The following is an 18,152-nucleotide window of genomic DNA, read 5'->3' as shown; positions in this document are numbered from 1 at the left end:
CTTCTAAAACACAACATTAAATTTTCTTCACGTAATGTTTTCCACAGACCTTATTTCACTCATAACCCCGATCTGAAAGCCTCAGAAATTCCCGAGGGAATCTACGTTCAGTGTGGAGGACGGAACATAACATTGCATAATTGCACAGTACGTGGCGATATGCGCAAAGATTGCAACTCGCCATAAAACCAAGAAGAAGAAGAGGGAATCATTAATTAGCCGGTTGGCATAACGTCAATTCCGAACGCATGTGTCCGTCCAAACTCCATTTCCCCTAAACCCCAGCGCCGAAGTGGCTGATGGTATATTGGAGGGCTGCGCTGTGACAGCAGAGCACCAAAAAACTCGAGAGAAGAAGAGAAGAAGACAGCAGAGCTCTATCCGGCGGCGAAGCGCTACTGAGCAAACTCAATCTAGTTAGCCATGGCGGCGACAGGAGGAGGGAAAATCAGATCAAGAAGATACCACATCGCTTCAAAACCTTATGCCAAAGGCAAACAGGTAAATAAAACGAAACCCTAGTCGCCACAGCAAGGATTTTAACGGTTATTAACTTAAGCCGCACCGGTGTTTTGGCGGCGGGTTTTGTATTTGTAAAGCAGGAGACATTTTGAGGCCTGTTTCAGGCCTGTTCACGTTCCTCCAGCACACGGTCTCAACACTGTCACCGCAATACCGCTAGCTCATTTGACTGAAGAGACATAGCCGTTCAGTGAGGAAAATGCTCGAAATATGGCGTTAGAGAGGTGAAATTTTAATGTATTTCAATATTTTTAGACAGCCGTGTGAACGCGTTTCAAAACAATCCGTTAGCCGTTAGCCGTGGCTCGCACCGGCGTCAAGCAAGAATATTTAAATGTTAACAAATCTAACAACATTTACGTTAAACAGTATTTTAATGTTGTTGCCCTTTAAATAAAATGCTGTTTATACACGGAAACTCACGTCTCCCTTATTTTGTGCCGCTCAGAGGGTCTGCATGTGGGTAATCTGAGCTTCACAGCACTTTTGTCCATGCTTTCTTTACTTATATTTCATGTGCAAGGCTTGAACTTGGGTATAGATCAGTTGGATATGACTAGCGAGTCTGGTACATGTTTTGGCATAAATACGGAAAGCGCAGGTAGTTATTGCACTAGGTTTGTCATCATGAAGAAAGGCGGGATGAGTGCGTGTCGTGGCGTGTTTTCAGAGGGATCTGTAACGTTAACTCACTGGAAACACTCACATGCTGCTTTATGAAAAGAGAAATAGTGCTGCCAGTCTAACGCATGTTAATAGATTAATGTGGTGAGCAGACATTTTAATTAGTCTTTAAGTAATTTTAAACAAATCGTAAAGTATATTTTTATCATAACTTTAGCAATGTGAACTTTGCATTTATTTACATTACTTTGCATTTTCCGTGATAGAAGTACAATACTTGTGTATTAGGGAAATTAAGTTGCACAGCATTTATGTGATTTGACTTGAATACAAAAAAGTTTTTACTGACATGTTTATTTGCTAAACGGTTAATCATAATTTGTTAAATTGTACTTGTTTTATGCATATCTTTTTTATTTTATTTCTTCTGCATGTTGGCTATTAAATACACAAATACAAATAATTTGTATTGACATGTAAAAGCATTGGTTGATCTGTAAATCTAAACCATTGTTTTTGAGTTGTCAAAATGTGGCAAAAAATTATTTGTCTATTATGATCTCATGTAGTGCTTTATTCTGGCATAGTAATTAGACTTAAGAAAGAACAGGGTATCTCTTTTTATGTTGCATTTACATTTTAAATCTAATTATTTTACCCAAGGCAACTTAAATCATGGAAATACCCATATTTTCTGTTGACACTTTGTGCGTCATTGCACCTTGTTTTTCTGTCCACCAGTGTTGCATAAACTGCACACACTTGACTAGACATTTTTTCCTCCAAAAATTAGTTAAATTGAATAAGGGAAAGTGTATATTTTAGATGCTGTATTTGATTGTTTCTTTCTGATTTGTTTCACCTTACATTTTAAATGGTCCTGTGATGTGGCATTTTTAGATGTGCAAATCTTCTATGCTGCACCTCACTTAATAGGTAATAAAACTGCATGTATAATACTGATTAAAAAGTGCTGTTTAAGAGCACAACTCCCTGCAGAACATCTTTCCCAAAGTGTGTCATGTCAGCTACACGCGTGCGTTTTAACACACCAGGCCAGAGTTGAGCTGGCAGGTGTTTTTATTGGATTAGATTAGATGACGTCATATAATGGGAGTATAAATTGTAATTAAACTTAAGTCATTGTTTTTCCTCTGCACTTTATCAAAGTCTGCTCATCCACACATTTTTGGTAGTATAGATAGGCAGTGTAGGGAATAACGCATTACAAAAATAATGCCATTACAGTAATCTATTACTTTTTGCTGTAATGCAGTAATATAATGCATTACTAAAAACATTTTGGTAATATTATACCTGTTACAATCTCTTAGTAATGAATGTTACAATTTTTTTTATTTTTTTTTTTTTTACAAGTTTACCTTTACCGCGAAACATTCCAGCAGGACCAGAGAAAAAATTCAGTGGGTAAAATATTGTGTATTTTCTGTTGCTGCAATACGTGTGACACCGAGTCAGAGAAGAGAACGAATGTGGCGGACGAGAGCGCAGGCAAGATTAAGCAACGAAAATTAAATTGATCTCTGTCTGCCATAGGGATGTAACGATTAACCGTGAGCCGGTTGAAAATCTTTTTAAATATGTGACGATTCAAATCGGTTGAGATGCTAAACAAATCTCATTTTGTAAAAAAAAAATTGTGAATCGAATCGAATCGTGAGTTGAGTGAATCGTTACATCCCTAGTCTGCCATGCCGCTTGAACCCAGAGAAGTGAAGAGACTCGTGGCTGAGTATGTTGGGGAAGATATGTAGCTTCTGTTAACAGTAGAATCGCCAGCTTTTAGAAAGCTTGCCAGCAAAATCCACGTCAACAACGGCAGTGACAAGGAAAGCTAACATTGCTGACTGTGGTTCGTAATAGTCATGCACCACGAACCGGTTGAAAATCAGTAAAATTATGTGAAGATTCAAGTCGGTTGCGATGTTAAACGAATTGCGATACATTTAGGGGATGGGGGTTTATATTAGGGCTGTGCAATATGGACAAAAAAAAACTATCGCGATTTCTTTGATCAATTTAGCGATTTCGATTTTAATCACGATTTTGACACACACAGACATGCTTTACAGCCATAAATGCATTCAGTGTGAATTTGTAACATATTTCCTAGGGATGTAACGATTCGCTCAACTCACGATTCGATTCACGATTTTGATTTCACGATTCGATTCACGATTATTATTATTATTTTTACAAAATTAGATTTAAGACAAATTATAAATTAAATGTGTCCTTTTATTATTGCTTGGACAAAATGCTGCACATTTCTTTGTGAAATTGAAATATAACACTATAATAATATACTAATACAGCACTGCGTGCAGTGTGAACGCTCTGATCCGTTAACATGGGCGCGGAAAAAATATGCACCACAGACGGAGTGTGTGGACCTGGCGTTACGTTTGTATGCCCGCCTGTTCTGTTCTCGTGCTCCATTTAGGCGCGCTGCATTCTGATTGGTTCGGATAGCATACTGCGGGAGGTCGGGGGCGTCGAAAATGATGCTATAAAGCGATTTAGAAATCGCGCACGCTCAAATCGCGATTTTATGACGATTTCGATTAATCGCACAGCCCTAGTTTATATGAGTCCATCTCTGAGGGGAACTGACCATCTTCAGCAAAATTTATGGTATTTTCTTTTCAACTTGCCTCTGTATAATGCATATTTAAAGTAGTAGTGCTGGTTTGTTTACTGGGGTAACCCAGGAAATGCCATATTGCTGCTGTTCCATAAGCGCCAAGTGATACTTCTGTGGTTATTTTGGTGAAAGTAACTTTAAAAATAATGCAAAAGTAGTGTTGAGCATTACATTTCAGAGACAGTAATGTTGTAATTTAACTAATTACTTTCAGATGAGAGTAACTAGTAATATATAATATATTACATTTTGGAAGTAACTTGCCCAACATTGCATTGATTGGACATGCTGACCTTGGATGGTGCCATGTGTGCACTGTTGACAGGAAGTGACTTATGTTGCAACCCTGAGCTCATCCGTGAGGCCCCAGCCGTGCACACAGCTGGTTTCGTATGCTGAGTGCATGCAGCACGTTCATGTTGTTTATCCTTTCTTATGTAGTCTTCTTGATCTCAGAGTGAGGCAGGAAGATGAATTACGCTCTTGCTCTGGCCTATATTTAAATCACAGGTATCTATAAGCTTTAAAGGCCTTCCATTTTGATTGCGCAATCTCTCCCAGCTCTTTTGCTGAGGCTAAATGGACTATTTAGCTTTCCCACCTGCCTTACAGCGTTCAGCCAAAGAGCTGTATGTGGTGTTGCTGTGTCCAAACTCTGGAGCTCTGTTAGAGAACAATAAGCCTGTAGTGCTTGCACAGTGATTTGGTCCACAGGGCCCCTTTTAGACGACAACTGAAGCTCTCAAATGCAGGCTCTCTCCAGCCTTGGAGGCCACACTGATTCTGCAGTATGATAAATAGGGGAAACGTGTCCTTCTGTTAACTCATGAATCAAATTTTAGGATGATGTCTTTTCTTACAGCTTGGCTTTATGCATAGTAGATAAGTTGAAGGCCACATGAACATGGAAAACTGGGACAGAAGTACTTAAGATCTTAAGTTTTATGTCATCTGTTCAATGCTAACCTAAATCCAAAAGGTTTAGGATCACTAAGACTAAAGGCCGTTTCACACTGAGCGCGATGTGAAAAAGTGGGGCGAATCGCCGACGAATGTTGCTTTCGAAAGCGAAACAATTGATCGCCTTCTGCTAATTCACTCCTGCACGCTAGGTGGTGCCGACCAACAATGCATTTTTCCTCAGATATGTGTCTCGTATATGGATTTAACATTGTCCGCTGCTCAATATACAGCATTAAATTAAGACAAATAAAGTTTGGTTCTATGCCAGAAACAAAAACTATCTATAATGCCTACAAGAAAACATCTTAAAATACAAACAGAAGTAGCATCAAGCCACATTTGAAAATTTATGTATGTTAATTATTAATGTTTTTGCTTAAAACCCACTTTAAACTATACTTTAAACTTTAACATAAACTAACTTTAAACATAAGGGGTGTGCCCGAAGCGTGAAACAAATAACGTGTTATATGGAGCCACTAAAAGGTTAGCCACTTGCTAGCGGTAGCCTGTTGCATTACAGTACAACTGTAAGTGAAAGTGTAATGAAAGTTCACTTACCACATACACAGAGTAAGGAGAAATGTCTGATAGGACGATGGCGAATGTTTTGCAGATACTGAGCACCAATGACAAACATCTAATCTTGTCAAATGTGTGGTAAGTACTGCCTCTCCATAGTATAGAGTCCTTTGTGTGATCGCGAATCTCGAAAGTGAAAGTAAAATGAGAGCGTGCAATCGAAAGCGGTTTCAATAGTGGCTCCCTGATGCCTGCAATTTATATACAGTCGTCTATACTTACCCAACGATATAATTGCGAGAAAGTATTGAAATATTTTTTTATCCTCCCATCTCGTAGGCTATTTATTCCCTTTAGGGTTTCCGTAGTACACATGGCATCGTCTATCGGCCCAACCCTACTCGGAATACTCTTTTTCAGTGTTTGTTTACACTAGTTTTCAAAACGGCGCCACCACTCTTTGCCTTTTTGTGCAACAGCAGCTGCTCCACGCACGTGATCTAAGCTCAAATCTGGTTGGACGGCCCGTTTCATTGCGGAGCGACGAGGGGAAGAAAAAAAAAAAAAATTAGCTTTTTTGCGCTGCGAATGATCGCGCCTGGTGTGAATAGCCCCACAGGGATCTATTGTTTCGATTCAAAACCGTCATTGCGCAAAAAATTTCACGTTCAGTGTGAAAAGCCCTTAAGAATTACCTTTTGATTTATCATTGTAATGAGCCAACTGGTTAAGGCAGAAAAAGTTTATATGAAATTGTCCAAAATAAGTCTGGATGCTTAAAGGAATAGTTCACCCTAAAAAAATGAAATTTGCTGAAAATGTATTCTCCTGCAGGCCATCCAAGATGAGTTTTCTTCATCAGAACAGATTTGGAGAAATTACATCACTGCCGTGAATGGGTACAATCAGAATGGCAGTTCAAACAGCCAATTAAAAACATCACAATAATCCACAAGTAATCCACACCACTCCAGTCCATCAATTAACGTCTTGTGAAATGTAAAGCTGTGTAATAAACAGATGTTTTTAACTCAACCATTTCTTCTGGCTAAAATACAAGCCCTGTATCCGAAACATTGCTTTCTCCAGTGAAAAAGTCATTTTGTCTCAATTATAATGAGAAATATGCCAAGATCAATCAACCATTTACAAGTGAAAACAGTCCAAAACAAATATGACATGGGGTGACTTTTTATATTTTATATGGAATGGAGCATTATTATCGATTATGGACTATATATTTTGGCCAGAAGCAGTGGTTCAAAGTTCAAAAGCCTTAGTAATGGATTTATTTTTATTAATGAGTTTCAAGTAGGGCTGCTTTATGACAAAAATCTTAATCACGATTATTTTGGTCAATATTGTAATCACGATTATTTAACGTTTATAAGTGGGCCATATGACCAAAACTTTAAATTAATGATTTATTTAAAGATAGTAATATACGTATATGAATAATCTAATTTAAAAAGAACTGCATAATCTTCACTAAGAATTAAACTTAATTTGTTACTTATTAAAGCTACAAAAAGTCCTTCAGTCTAGAGCAGTAAGTGATTTTGTCTGTCTTTTGTTGTTTGATTGATATTAAGCACTCAGTCGACAGCAGATATATAGCCCCCTGTCACTTTAAGAGCCGCACGGATCCAATTTACTGTTACACACGTATTTTCATTCTCAACTGTTTACGTTCAATTATTATATAACCAACGAGGGTTTACGTGAATAATCGCTAAGCGCCGAATTTTACACATTTTTGCGTGTATTTGACGTTTAGGCGCGCACCTTAGCTAAAAGTTGACTTTACATGTCCGTGTTCTGTTCCGTCTCTGAGCGCATACACAGTAATCCTCCCAAGGAACAGCGTCAGTTATAAATCTAGTCAACATTAATAAATCAAGCACGTCCCATTTTGCAAAAGTCACGTAACATGAGTTTACTGATTTGCACGTGAAATTGGGCTTTTATGGAGGAGCAAAAGCGCACCGCTAGAAAGGGGGCAGAATGGGGTGCAATAATCGTTTTATCTCTGTTATTGTATTTTCATAATCGTTTGAGGCCGAAAGCAAAACCATATTTCGATTAATTGCACAGCCCTAGGTATTGCTCCTAGTCTTTTATTGCTACTGGATATGCTGATTTTGTTCCATTGGCTCCTGCAGCAGCCTGGCCTGATCAGTCGAGTGACCGATACAGTGAAGAGCATAGTCCCCTCCTGGCTGCAGAAATACTTCAAAAATGGAGACGTTCCAGAGGGTGATACCGGCGCAGTTGGGGTGGACCGGAATAACGTGGCTCCTCCCCCCAACGGCAACGACGAAGTCACCCCACTCCCAGATGGACGAGACTCTCCAGAGCCGAGCACAAGTAACACGGGTATGAGTTGGTGCTGTCCGGCAGATATACACAGTTGCTATTTCAAAACCTAGAGAGCTATGTTGCCTGCGTTCTTGAGATGAAATGCTAAATTCCTTTTTCAGAACCATCTACAAGCAAAGCGTCGCTGAACTTCCAGGAAGCTCTGCCGAGACCCCCGCTCAATCGGACCCACCTGCACTTTCCCTCCCTGGATGGTTCCCCTGCATTAGGCGGCACAAGCTCCCTCTTCACCCAGCCCTCCACGTCCACAGCACCCTTCTCAGGGAGCCCTTTCGCTGTAACCTCTAACTTCTCCCTGGTGAAAGAGATTAAGGACTCCAGCTCTCAGCATGAGGATGACAACATCTCGACTACCAGTGGCTTTTCATCACGTGCATCTGATAAAGGTGAGCAACCACATTTCTAAACTGAAACCAGTAGATAAGTGTTGATGCTAGGCATTTGATTTGTCAAGTTGTTTAGAACAATCTAGGCTAGGTATAGCCAGAACTAAAAGCAGGGCTTAATCTTCTTCCAGATGTTCCCACGTCAAAGACTGTGCCGCTCCTCTGGTCCCCAGAGACGGAACGCACCCATTCTGGATCGCAGACAGCCCACACTGGGCTCAAGAAACCAGCCTTCAACCTGTCAGTCTTTGGCACTTCCTCATCAGTAAGTACTTCATATTTTTCTGGGAACTTAAGTCAAGGTTGATGGGTCAGTAAGATTTTTTTTTTAAGTTACTATCACAAGAATACAAGTATGCATTAAATTGGTTGTAAGTGTTATGCAATACTAAATTAAAAATATATTAAGCAGCACAGCTGTTTTCAGCTTTGATTAGAAATGCACTAATCAGCGTATTAGAATGATTTATGAGGGGTCACATTGAAAACTGGTAATATTATTGTAAATTGTTATTTTACAATGTTACTGGTTTTACTTTTTTATTAAAATGAATACAGGCTTGGTGAGCATAAGAGACTTCGTTCAAAAATATTAAAAATATATATTTCTTACAGTCTCACAGTAGTGCATAATTTAAAAAATAAACGAGCAATTGAATGTTTTAGTTGTCTTGTCACAATATTACTTGTGAATACGCGTTTTACTGAGATGAGATTAATGTTAGGCATGTTTGTTCTCTTACAGTCAGTGTTGAACAGTTCAGTACTGAACTCCAGTCAGTTGGGGGATTCACCCTTCTACCCAGGGAAGACCACGTATGGAGGAGCTGCTGCAATGAGATCGGCTCGTTCACGCCCGGCTACACCTTACCAGGTCTGAACAATCATGCCAATGATTGACTTTTGTTTCATAGGCCAGTGCTATTATTTGATATTAAAATTTAAACTGAAATTACTTTTTTTTTTATTGCTTTTTGTTCCTTTTTGACTCGTCCGGAATTCTGGTCTGTTGTTTCACAGCCTCCCGTTAGAAGACAGATTAAGGCAAAGCCAGCTGGAGCTCAACCCTGTGGAGTTACCAGTGCCACAGCGAGACGCATCCTACAGTCCCTGGAGCGCATGTCCAGTCCTCTTGCTGTGAGTTTACTGAGCTATGGTATATAGATTAAAAAAAAAAAGACTGTAGAATAAGCCTCTAGAATAAAGAGTTTAAAATTGACCAAATGTTTCTGTAATTAAGCAGTTATTAAACAAATAGTTCCCTTAAATTTGGGAAAAACAACGAAAGTAAGCATTTCATAAAACATGTTTTTGGTAACCTTGCAGGATGCAAAAAGAATTCCGTCTACAGTTTCATCACCTCTGTCAGCTGTAAGTATTGTGTCGTAGTAGTTTTACATTACAACACTTTGAAATTCACTTCAGTTGAGTTTTCAGTTTATACAGTCTTTAAACTTTTCTTTTTTTTAGTCACTGAATCACACAGACCTTGACATTTCAAATTTCCAGGCAAAGAGGAAGCGGGTAAGTCTTGTGCCTTAATACACACAGCTGTTTAAGATTTTAAAGTGTCAGATAAAATGGTTTCGAACGTGGATGTGTCGAGAAAGAAATCCATACATAGTTTTAATGTATAGAAGCCATTTACTACTTTACCTTAATGCATCTTGTAAAATTGGCAACTTTCACTTTGCTTCTGCTGCTTGTCTTTAACTGTTAACAACTGTGGCAGCTGGCTACTAATCCCAAACAATATGCCTATTCACCCAACACCAGAAACCTAAAGCCTGTAATAACCGTTTGTGGCGGATGTACATGGTCCAAAATATCCAGGGCTGTGAGTGTGTTGTTTTGCAGTTCAAGTGAGCACACTTGATGAATCGTAGCAGAGGTGTTCATGCATTTGATGTCCATGAGCTTGCAATGTTTAATGCCACCTGTATTCAGGTCTTGAAATTATGGACTGAGAATTGTAAAATCCCTGTATGAGTAATTACAATTTCTTTTTTATATTGCTCAGAAAATGGATAGCCTGATATCCTTTGCGCAGTGGTGTAGGGAACTGTTGAACTGTCTGCTGTATTTGTAATGTTGTAACACTGACACACAGCTGGAGCCATCAGTCCCTCCTGTGCAGAAGCTGGTGGTCCCTGCAGCTGCTGCAGTGTCTGGTAACCGCTCGATATCCTTTAGACCGTCACTCACTCCAGGTGGAGTGAACAGAGGAGTGGAGAAAAGCAACAAGGAGACTGTGAGTTCAATATTTATCACAATGCATCCTACATTAGAATTCAACATATGACTATGAAATAACTGAAAGGAGGGGCATATTTGGCAGGGGCGTTCCCTCCGAGGAGGCAAGGGAGGCAGTGTCTTCTCAAAAAAATTGGATGACAAAATAATCGATATTACAAACATAAATCACAAATAATATTAAATATGGCATTGAAAGTATAAAAGTCACTCGTTTTTATGAAGTAACACTGTCCAACAGTGACACCCGCAGGTAAAGAGCGGAGGCTTGCCTCCCTTCAGTCCATAGACTTACAACAGAGACCCCTTAGTGTGCCGTGACTTTTCTGGGTTGTAATTGAGAATGAATGGGGGAAAGTCACGTGAGAGGAGGCAATGTCTCCATCGCGCTATAATTGGATATGATCGGTTATGATTGAAAGTGATTGGTTCATGCGATAAATCCCGCCTCTTGTTTTCGTGCGAGCTCTCGGCCTGAATGAAGAAAATTAGGGCGTTATTGACTAATTATAAAGTAAGTAAACAACTCTCCCGCTTAGATACCACTACTTTGTGTCACGCCAAAATAAAACTTGAAATGGTCTAAAAACATGACTGCATCAGTTTTTAGTGAGCATTCAGCGTGATGAAATAAGATATATCTTCGTGTCTGTGGCAGTGTTTACAGAGCTTTTATGACGATGACCCGAAATAAGTTGACTATTAAAAAGAACAGCTGAACATCAGTTCACAAAGAAAAAAATATTGGTAACATTTTACAGTAAGGTGTCATTTAATGTGTTAACTAACATGAACAAACAGTGAACATTTATTACAGTATTTATTAATCTTTGTTTACATTAGTTAATACAAATACAGTTGTATTAACTGTATAACGTATTTATTCATCTTTGTTTACATTAGTTAATACAAATACTGTTGTTCATTATTAGTTCATGTTAGTTCACAGTGCATAAACTAATGTTAACAAACACAACTTTTGATTTTAATAGTGCATTAGTAAATGTTGAAATTAATATTAACTAAGATTAATAAATGCTGTAGAAGTCGGCTATTGTTTATTCTTAGTTCATGTTAACTAAAGTTGTTAACTAATGTTAACTAATGAAACCTTATTGTAAACCGTTTCCAAAATATTGTTCAAATTGTTACTGCCTTTAGTTATTATTTTGGAATAAATATAAAAATGCATAAAAACACTATGAAATGTATAATTAGTATAAAAAATATTAAATAAAATTAAAAAATAATATTAATACAATACAAAATAGAATTATATTTGTTCTTTTTTTTAAAAAATTTTTTTATATTTAACCAGGAAAATGTGACAACATTAAGTGTAACAAGGCAATAATGATAGCACAAATAAAAAATAACGACAGGCCTTCGAATTAAATAAATTGCTTTTTAGTTTTTCATGTAGGTCTAACAGTAGGGTTAAGATATTTAACTTTTTTTTTTTTTTTACCAATTATCCAAATAATGTTTAGTCCTAGAAAGCTATTATTATCCGAACACGCGAGCATAACATAGCGGTTAGCAGATCAATTAATGAGAGGGCAGCGTTACCAGAGTTGCCCATATACCACACCATGTTACAACACAGTAGGGCTATTGCAGACAGAAACAATACTGTACTACATCGATGTTTCCTGTCGGCTCGATTTTTGAGTGGACTTTGCTGTTCCGATTCGCATGAACGGTATACAAGTCGAGCGACTGAGCGGAGTGCACACGCATAGACCGGAATAATACGCAGAGCGTCACACCACGTGAAAGTGAAACCTGAGCGGTGACCTAATTTTCGGCAGCCGAAATTTCGGTGCATCTCTAATTATTGGCGACATCAGAAATGGATATTATATAATAGATGCTTTTTTGAACATTTTAGCAATTTAAAAATATTAAAAAAGTATTTTTTTACACGGCACCCAGGTTGGGAAACACTGTTCTAGAGAACTAATTTTTTTTTCTCTGCCTTTTGTAGCTGGTCAGACAATCCCCTCCCATTTCAGATCGTGCCCAGGCTCCCTCTCCCAGGTAAGAGTGAATAATTTGTTGTGGTAGTTTTAGAATCTTCTTTTCTTTTTGGATGGGACAAGGAACTGTTAGTGACGTCAACTTTCCAGAAGGCCAACAATTCACTAAAAAATTTTTTTTTATTGGACTTATGAAGTATTCTAATTGGTTGAGATAATGAATTGGTGGGTTTTTGTTAAATGTGAGCCAAAATCATCACAATTAAAAGAACCAGAGACTTAAACTACTTCAGTCTGTGTGCATTGAATTTATTTAATACACAAGTTTAACAATTTGAGTTGAATTACTGAAATAAATGAACTTTTCCACGACATTGTAATTTATTGAGATGCACCTGTATGTGCTTAGTCCATCAATTTCTTTGTCTCCAGCACAAGCAGTTTGTCCTACCCCTTGTCCAGCACCCCAGCGACCAGCAGTGCTGGTTCAGGAGGGGGCAAAATGAAGAGGGAAAGGGCCATTAGACCTTCATCCAAAAGACCTGACGATGAGGTCAGAGAACCTGCTGGTTATATGCTTTTGAGTAGAACTTGTTTTGAAGCTGTCTAAAGGGATGGTTTGATGCTCATATAAGCTGTTCTCCTTTCAGGTTGCTGAGGAACCAGACCTGCCGCCTGCTTCTCTTCCCAGCAATTTCACTTTACCAAAATTTAATTTCTCCTCTACTCCCCCAACCTTTTCACTCACCTCCAGCACAACACCACTTATAACTGTCTCGGAGGAACCGGCAACAAATAAGGTATTACCTCCCCTCTGACCCCTTTAGAATTGTGCGTTCTGTCTGATGTAGTCTTGACTTACCAAACTGACAGAGTTTCATAGCAGTTATGGTGGATGAGTATTTGTAATGCATCATTTTTATTTGTTTAATCAGGAGCTAGCTGCACCATCCACACCACCATCTGTTCCCTTCACGTTCTCTTCGCCTATCGTCAAAGCAACAGCTGCTAGTCCTCCATCTTTCTCTCCATCAGTAGGTCTCCTTATTCTCTTACCCTTTACATTTCATACAGAGCAAACATCTGTAATAATAAAGATTCTTCCTTGCAGTCTGGATTCACCTTCAGTGCGCCTACTATGAAAACTGGCCCCTCTTACTCCAATGGGAAAATCGTTCCAACAGAAGCACCAGGTAAGTTTTGATTTGCGAAGTAGAGATTTTTTTATTCAAAGTTATGTTATTGTATTTATTTCTTGACTGCATGTGTTGCAGTCAAATCAGTGGCCAGTGAAGAAAAAGAGTTTGAAGGACCCTTCAAACCAGCCAAGGTCTTAAAACAGGGCAGTGTATTGGACATACTAAAGGGACCTGGTAAGATTTGCTTTTCCTGATTTTTCCATGTTAAGTTTTGAAAGTCATTGCTTTTTGCATATATTTATCCTTTTCTTGTTTTCAGGATTTGCATCCCCTGCTCAGAACTCCGTTGATAAACCTTTACTGTCTGCATCAACATCCTCTGCTCCTCTTGGTTTTGGTGATAAGTTTAGGCTACCTGCAGGGTCATGGAGCTGTGGCACTTGCCTGTTACAAAACAAGTCCTCGGACAAAAAGTGTGTGGCTTGTCTCGCTCCACAACCCAACACAGACTTTTCCTCTAAATCGGAGAGTAAACCCACAGAAGCTCCTGCAAGCATCAGTTCCCTCTTTGCCCCTCCAGCTGGTAGCTGGGACTGTGACACATGTTTAGTCAGGAACAAACCGGATGTAGTTAAATGTGTAGCTTGTGACACGGCCAAACCTGGGACTGGAGTGAAATCCAGCCTGACTCTACCAGCTCTTTCTGAGGCCTCATCCACTCTCTCTGCCACCTCTTCTACAACCACCACAACAACAACAACAACCGCTTCTTCAGCAACTGGACTGTTAGGATTTGGGGACAAATTTAAAAAGCCAGAAGGGTCTTGGGATTGTGATGTATGCATGGTTCAAAACAAGGCACAGGATGTGAAATGTGTAGCCTGTCAGAGCGCTAAACCAGGTAATGTTTCAGTTTTGCAGTTGTTAAGAGTTAAAGCATTTTAATGCTCACAAAAAATGGACAGCCCTTTAAAATCCATGGAATAGTAGAGAAGGATTTACCTTAATTCTGCTTCCAATATCTGCATCAAACATATTTGCATATTTTTGCATCAAAAATATTTGCATACCTGATGTCTTACTCCTTGGTGTATTATAGGAGCTGTAGCCACGGCGGTCTCGACTCCAGCCTCTGCACCTGCAAGCACTGCAGGATTTGGGGACAAGTTCAAGAAACCTGAGGGGAGCTGGGAGTGTGAGGTGTGCTGTGTTCAGAATAAGGCAGAGGACCAGCAGTGTGTGGCCTGCCAGTCAGCAAAACCAGGTGCTAAAATAGAGTCCAAAGGTAAAGTGCCTTGCAGTGATATTTCCAGAAGTCAGGGGACTTCGAAGCTGCTGCTTTCTGTTTAGTAGAAGCAGGCTGATGACCAGAAATCTCATTTCTTTTTCAGGTTTTAGTTCATCATTTTGCATTCAGTCCAACAGTACAGACTCAAGTTCATCCGGTTTTAAGTTTGGTACCGGCTCTACGGACTCGACTTCTGCTGGCCTGAAGTTTGGAGGCACTTTCTCAGATACTACTTCCACCACAGGAGGATTTAAATTTGGATTTGCGTCCTCCGACTCAACCTCCAAATCAGAGGGCTTCAAATTTGGAGGCTTATCCTCGGATGCAGCTTCTGGTGGGGTCAAACTTGGTAGTTCCTCATCAGAATCCACAGCAACAAACGAGAGTGTGTCAAAGGCCTTTACATTTGGTGCATCCATGGATGACTCGCTTGAAAAAAAGACTAAATCTCAGGATTCTAGTGCAGGATTTAAATTTGGTGGCGGTAATGGAATCAATTTCAGCTCTCAAGCTTCTGGCGCTGAAAACGCATTTTTGTTTGGAGCTAAACCTAGTGAGAAAGGAAGCTCAAATTCATCCTTTAGTTTCTCTGTGCCCCAGTCCAAAACTGAGAAAGATGATACTCCTGCTCCCACAGAAACAGCTTCAACCACCACCACAACAACGGCAGGAAATGTCATTCCTATTTTTGGCAAGTCTTTAGTAGCTGAATCTTCTGCAACAAAGTTTGGGGAAGCATCAACGAAAGCACAAACGCTGGTAACGTCCACCTTCACCTTTGGAAAAACAGAAGAGAAAAAGGACACCTCTGCACCCTCCACTGCGTTCTTATTCGGTGCTTCCAAGGAAACTGACAAACCGGAACCAACCTTGGGCTTCTCTTTTGGTGAGCCGGACCCTCCAAAGGATTTTCCCAAGCCTGTGCTCACATTTGGGAAACCTGCCGAGTCAGCAGAACCTCCAAATCCATCGTTTAGTTTTGGACAAAGTATGACAGGTGAGTGAAGGTGTCTTTTCTAATTTCCTAATGGCTTTAGTTATATGTTCTAGTAGTACCTCAGTTTTACTCTATATGCTATATTACAGCTATATGCTTTTCAGACACATCTGCTTCAAAGCCCACTTTTGGCTTCATGCCCAACTCCTCAAGCACCCCAGCTTCCTCCAGCTCCACCCCCAGCCTTTTCGGCACTCCCACTACCTCTTCCCTGGCTCCCACACCTGCTCCCTCAAGTACCTTTGTATTTGGCCAGAGTACCTCTGAACAAACCATGGCAAAGACTTTCATGTTTGGACAGCAGCCGCAGGATAGCCAGCCGGCACCTCCTGCGGCACCTTCTGCTGCACCTGCCCCAGCACAACCTTTCCAGTTTGGCTCGGGCACAAGCTCATCCTCCCCTGCTTTCACTTTTGGTGCTGCTGCTGCGTCCTCCACCCCAGCCTCTGCCGGTTAGTTTGCCACCAAATGTCCCATTGTTGTCTAGTGTGCTTTTGACCTTTTGGATGTCATTGTGTACAAATGTGTCTAATTTCACATATCTCTTGCAGTTCCAGCTCCACCTGCCAACCCTTCTCCGTTTGCCTTCAGTTCTGCCACACCTTCATCTGGCTTTGGCTCTGGACCGACCCCTATCTTTGGACAAAGCGCGTCTCAACCCAGTGCTCCTGCATTTGCGTCACTAGCACCTTCATTCTCGGCCACTGCTTCCCCAGCTTCTGCGTTCGGAGCTAAGCCCAATTCTGCCCCTGTATTCTGTCAGCAAGCCAACCCTGCACCCATGTTTGGATCTACTGCTTCCTCCACAGGCCAAGGTCAGAGAGACTTGTTAACATCAGCAGAAAAAAAGAACATTTACTGAAAATCTCAAGTCATTCTAAAGTCAATTCACACAACACATTTAGCAATATCCTAACTGCATTTTACCTTCAAAGTACTACCAAAATCATTTGGGATTTTCAAGTTCAAGAGATTTTGAGGATGAAATTGACCACCATGCTACCTAGTAAAGCCTGCCAATAACCCTCTAGTTATTTGTATGCATCTATATAACAATTACCCCACTTGTTATTTTTGAAGGAGGGTTCCAGTTTGGAAGCACTGGTGGATTTGGAGCATCAGGGAGCAACAATAGTGTGTTTGCCTTTGGGGCCGGATCAGCAGCTCCAGCAACTCCTGCCGCCAGTCCTTCCATGCCTGCTTTAAATCCTCCCTCTGGTGGAGCCTTCAGCTTTGGTCAGGCCCCTGCTTTTAACATTGGGTAGGAAACGTCTTTCATCGGCTTCAACGTTTCTTCAAATATTTAATACTCATGTATCGCATCATTTAATGTTTCATGTAATGTAAATTGGTTTTGGCATCTACAAAATGCATTTGTTACCAGCAGAAAAGAGTTTATTAATGTGACCTTTCGCCCAAACAGGTCAGGAAAGAGTTCTTTCAATGCAACACCATCTGGGCAGAATTCAATCGCTGGACGCAAAATCAAAACTGCTGTTCGACGCAGGAAGTAAATATTGGAAAGGATTTGTTGTGGCTTGGGCGTAGACTATTGGGACAAACACTGAAGTACTTAGTATTTTGATCATGGCACTCAGAGTGCCAGGAGATTTGTTTTTTTGCTATGGAGGTCATTGAGAAACTGAATGGGGAACACTGGCCCAAACCAAGAACCTAACCAAGACTTAAAGATGCAAAATAACACATTACAATCAAGCAAGAACCTTTTAAACAGGACAATAATCTTTGCAGCATCTGCATTGTGTGCAGGATTTGCTTTTTTCCTTTCTTTTTGTAAGTAAATGAAAGAAACAAGAATTTAATGATGCTCTGAAGAAAAAGTATCGACGGGTTGCTTATGCTTTGGTTGACTTCATAAGGCTGAGACACAGACCTAGTTGCTGAATCTACAGAAGGGTGTGTTTTCATGTATTGAATGACCCGTGTGTTTTTTCTGTGCACAGGGTTGTGTGTATGTGTGGTTTCTTTTGTACGTGCCGAATTGTGTTTGATGTAAAAACGTAGCCTGTGCACCTGAGTGCCGTCTGATGTGAGAAGCAAAATGAATGTTTTAAGGAGGTGGGTGACGTTGAGGGCCGTGCACCTCCGCTGCAGAGATTTGCAGGCAAGGAAGAGAAAGGAAGAGTCCTGAATTCTTCTCTCTAAATCTGTAGTTCTGAATCTGTTCACATTCATCTTGTACACTTTTTCTTATGTACTCCCTCTTATTTTGTCTACCCTCAATTTGATATCAACCTCTCTTTCTCTCTCGATTTCTTTTTTCCTGTCCTCTCATCCTTTAACTTGCGCTTTTGAATCAATTAATTGGCCTTTGAATATTATTAAAAATTGTAAATAGTGACTTTTTTTTTTAATCTGTGAAGTTTTGTGTGTTAAACCAGCTTTTTTTGTGTTCTGTGTTCTGTCTTTTAGAA

The 18,152-nt window shown here is 40.0% G+C and overlaps 1 protein-coding gene across 2 annotated transcripts; it reads left to right on the top strand.

Annotated features, from left to right (window-relative positions):
• The first annotated feature begins 280 nt into the window (after window positions 1–280).
• Window positions 281–17,682, top strand: nup153 (nucleoporin 153). 2 transcript variants are annotated; one of them, XM_016509852.1, is made up of 22 exons: window positions 281–501; window positions 7,459–7,672; window positions 7,777–8,061; window positions 8,193–8,326; window positions 8,807–8,935; window positions 9,082–9,198; window positions 9,388–9,432; window positions 9,532–9,585; window positions 10,172–10,312; window positions 12,302–12,354; window positions 12,726–12,846; window positions 12,944–13,093; window positions 13,229–13,327; window positions 13,405–13,486; window positions 13,568–13,666; window positions 13,752–14,333; window positions 14,532–14,717; window positions 14,824–15,717; window positions 15,807–16,169; window positions 16,269–16,532; window positions 16,798–16,978; window positions 17,141–17,682. In XM_016509852.1, the coding sequence occupies exons 1-22, from the start codon at window positions 424–426 to the stop codon at window positions 17,229–17,231; spliced, it is 4,362 nt and encodes a 1,453-aa protein (XP_016365338.1). In that variant the 5' UTR covers window positions 281–423; the 3' UTR covers window positions 17,232–17,682. The 2 variants fall into 2 exon arrangements, with proteins under 2 accessions (XP_016365338.1, XP_016365339.1); XM_016509853.1 differs by having other exon boundaries at window positions 282–501; window positions 15,822–16,169.
• Window positions 17,683–18,152: the final 470 nt, after the last annotated feature.

This window comes from Sinocyclocheilus rhinocerous, unplaced genomic scaffold (assembly GCF_001515625.1).
Source record: "Sinocyclocheilus rhinocerous isolate Xijiao unplaced genomic scaffold, SAMN03320098_v1.1 scaffold53, whole genome shotgun sequence".
Classification (NCBI taxonomy): Eukaryota; Metazoa; Chordata; class Actinopteri; order Cypriniformes; family Cyprinidae; genus Sinocyclocheilus; species Sinocyclocheilus rhinocerous.
This window is presented reverse-complemented; position numbering and strand designations above follow the sequence as displayed.

Excerpts from the sequence above, each read along its gene's own strand:
- nup153 (XM_016509852.1), top strand. The coding sequence starts at position 424 with ATGGCGGCGACAGGAGGAGGGAAAATCAGATCAAGAAGATACCACATC. Across the intron at positions 9,586-10,171 it reads TCCAGGCAAAGAGGAAGCGG|CTGGAGCCATCAGTCCCTCC; the intron begins GTAAGTCTTGTG and ends ACTGACACACAG. Across the intron at positions 16,979-17,140 it reads GCCCCTGCTTTTAACATTGG|GTCAGGAAAGAGTTCTTTCA; the intron begins GTAGGAAACGTC and ends TCGCCCAAACAG.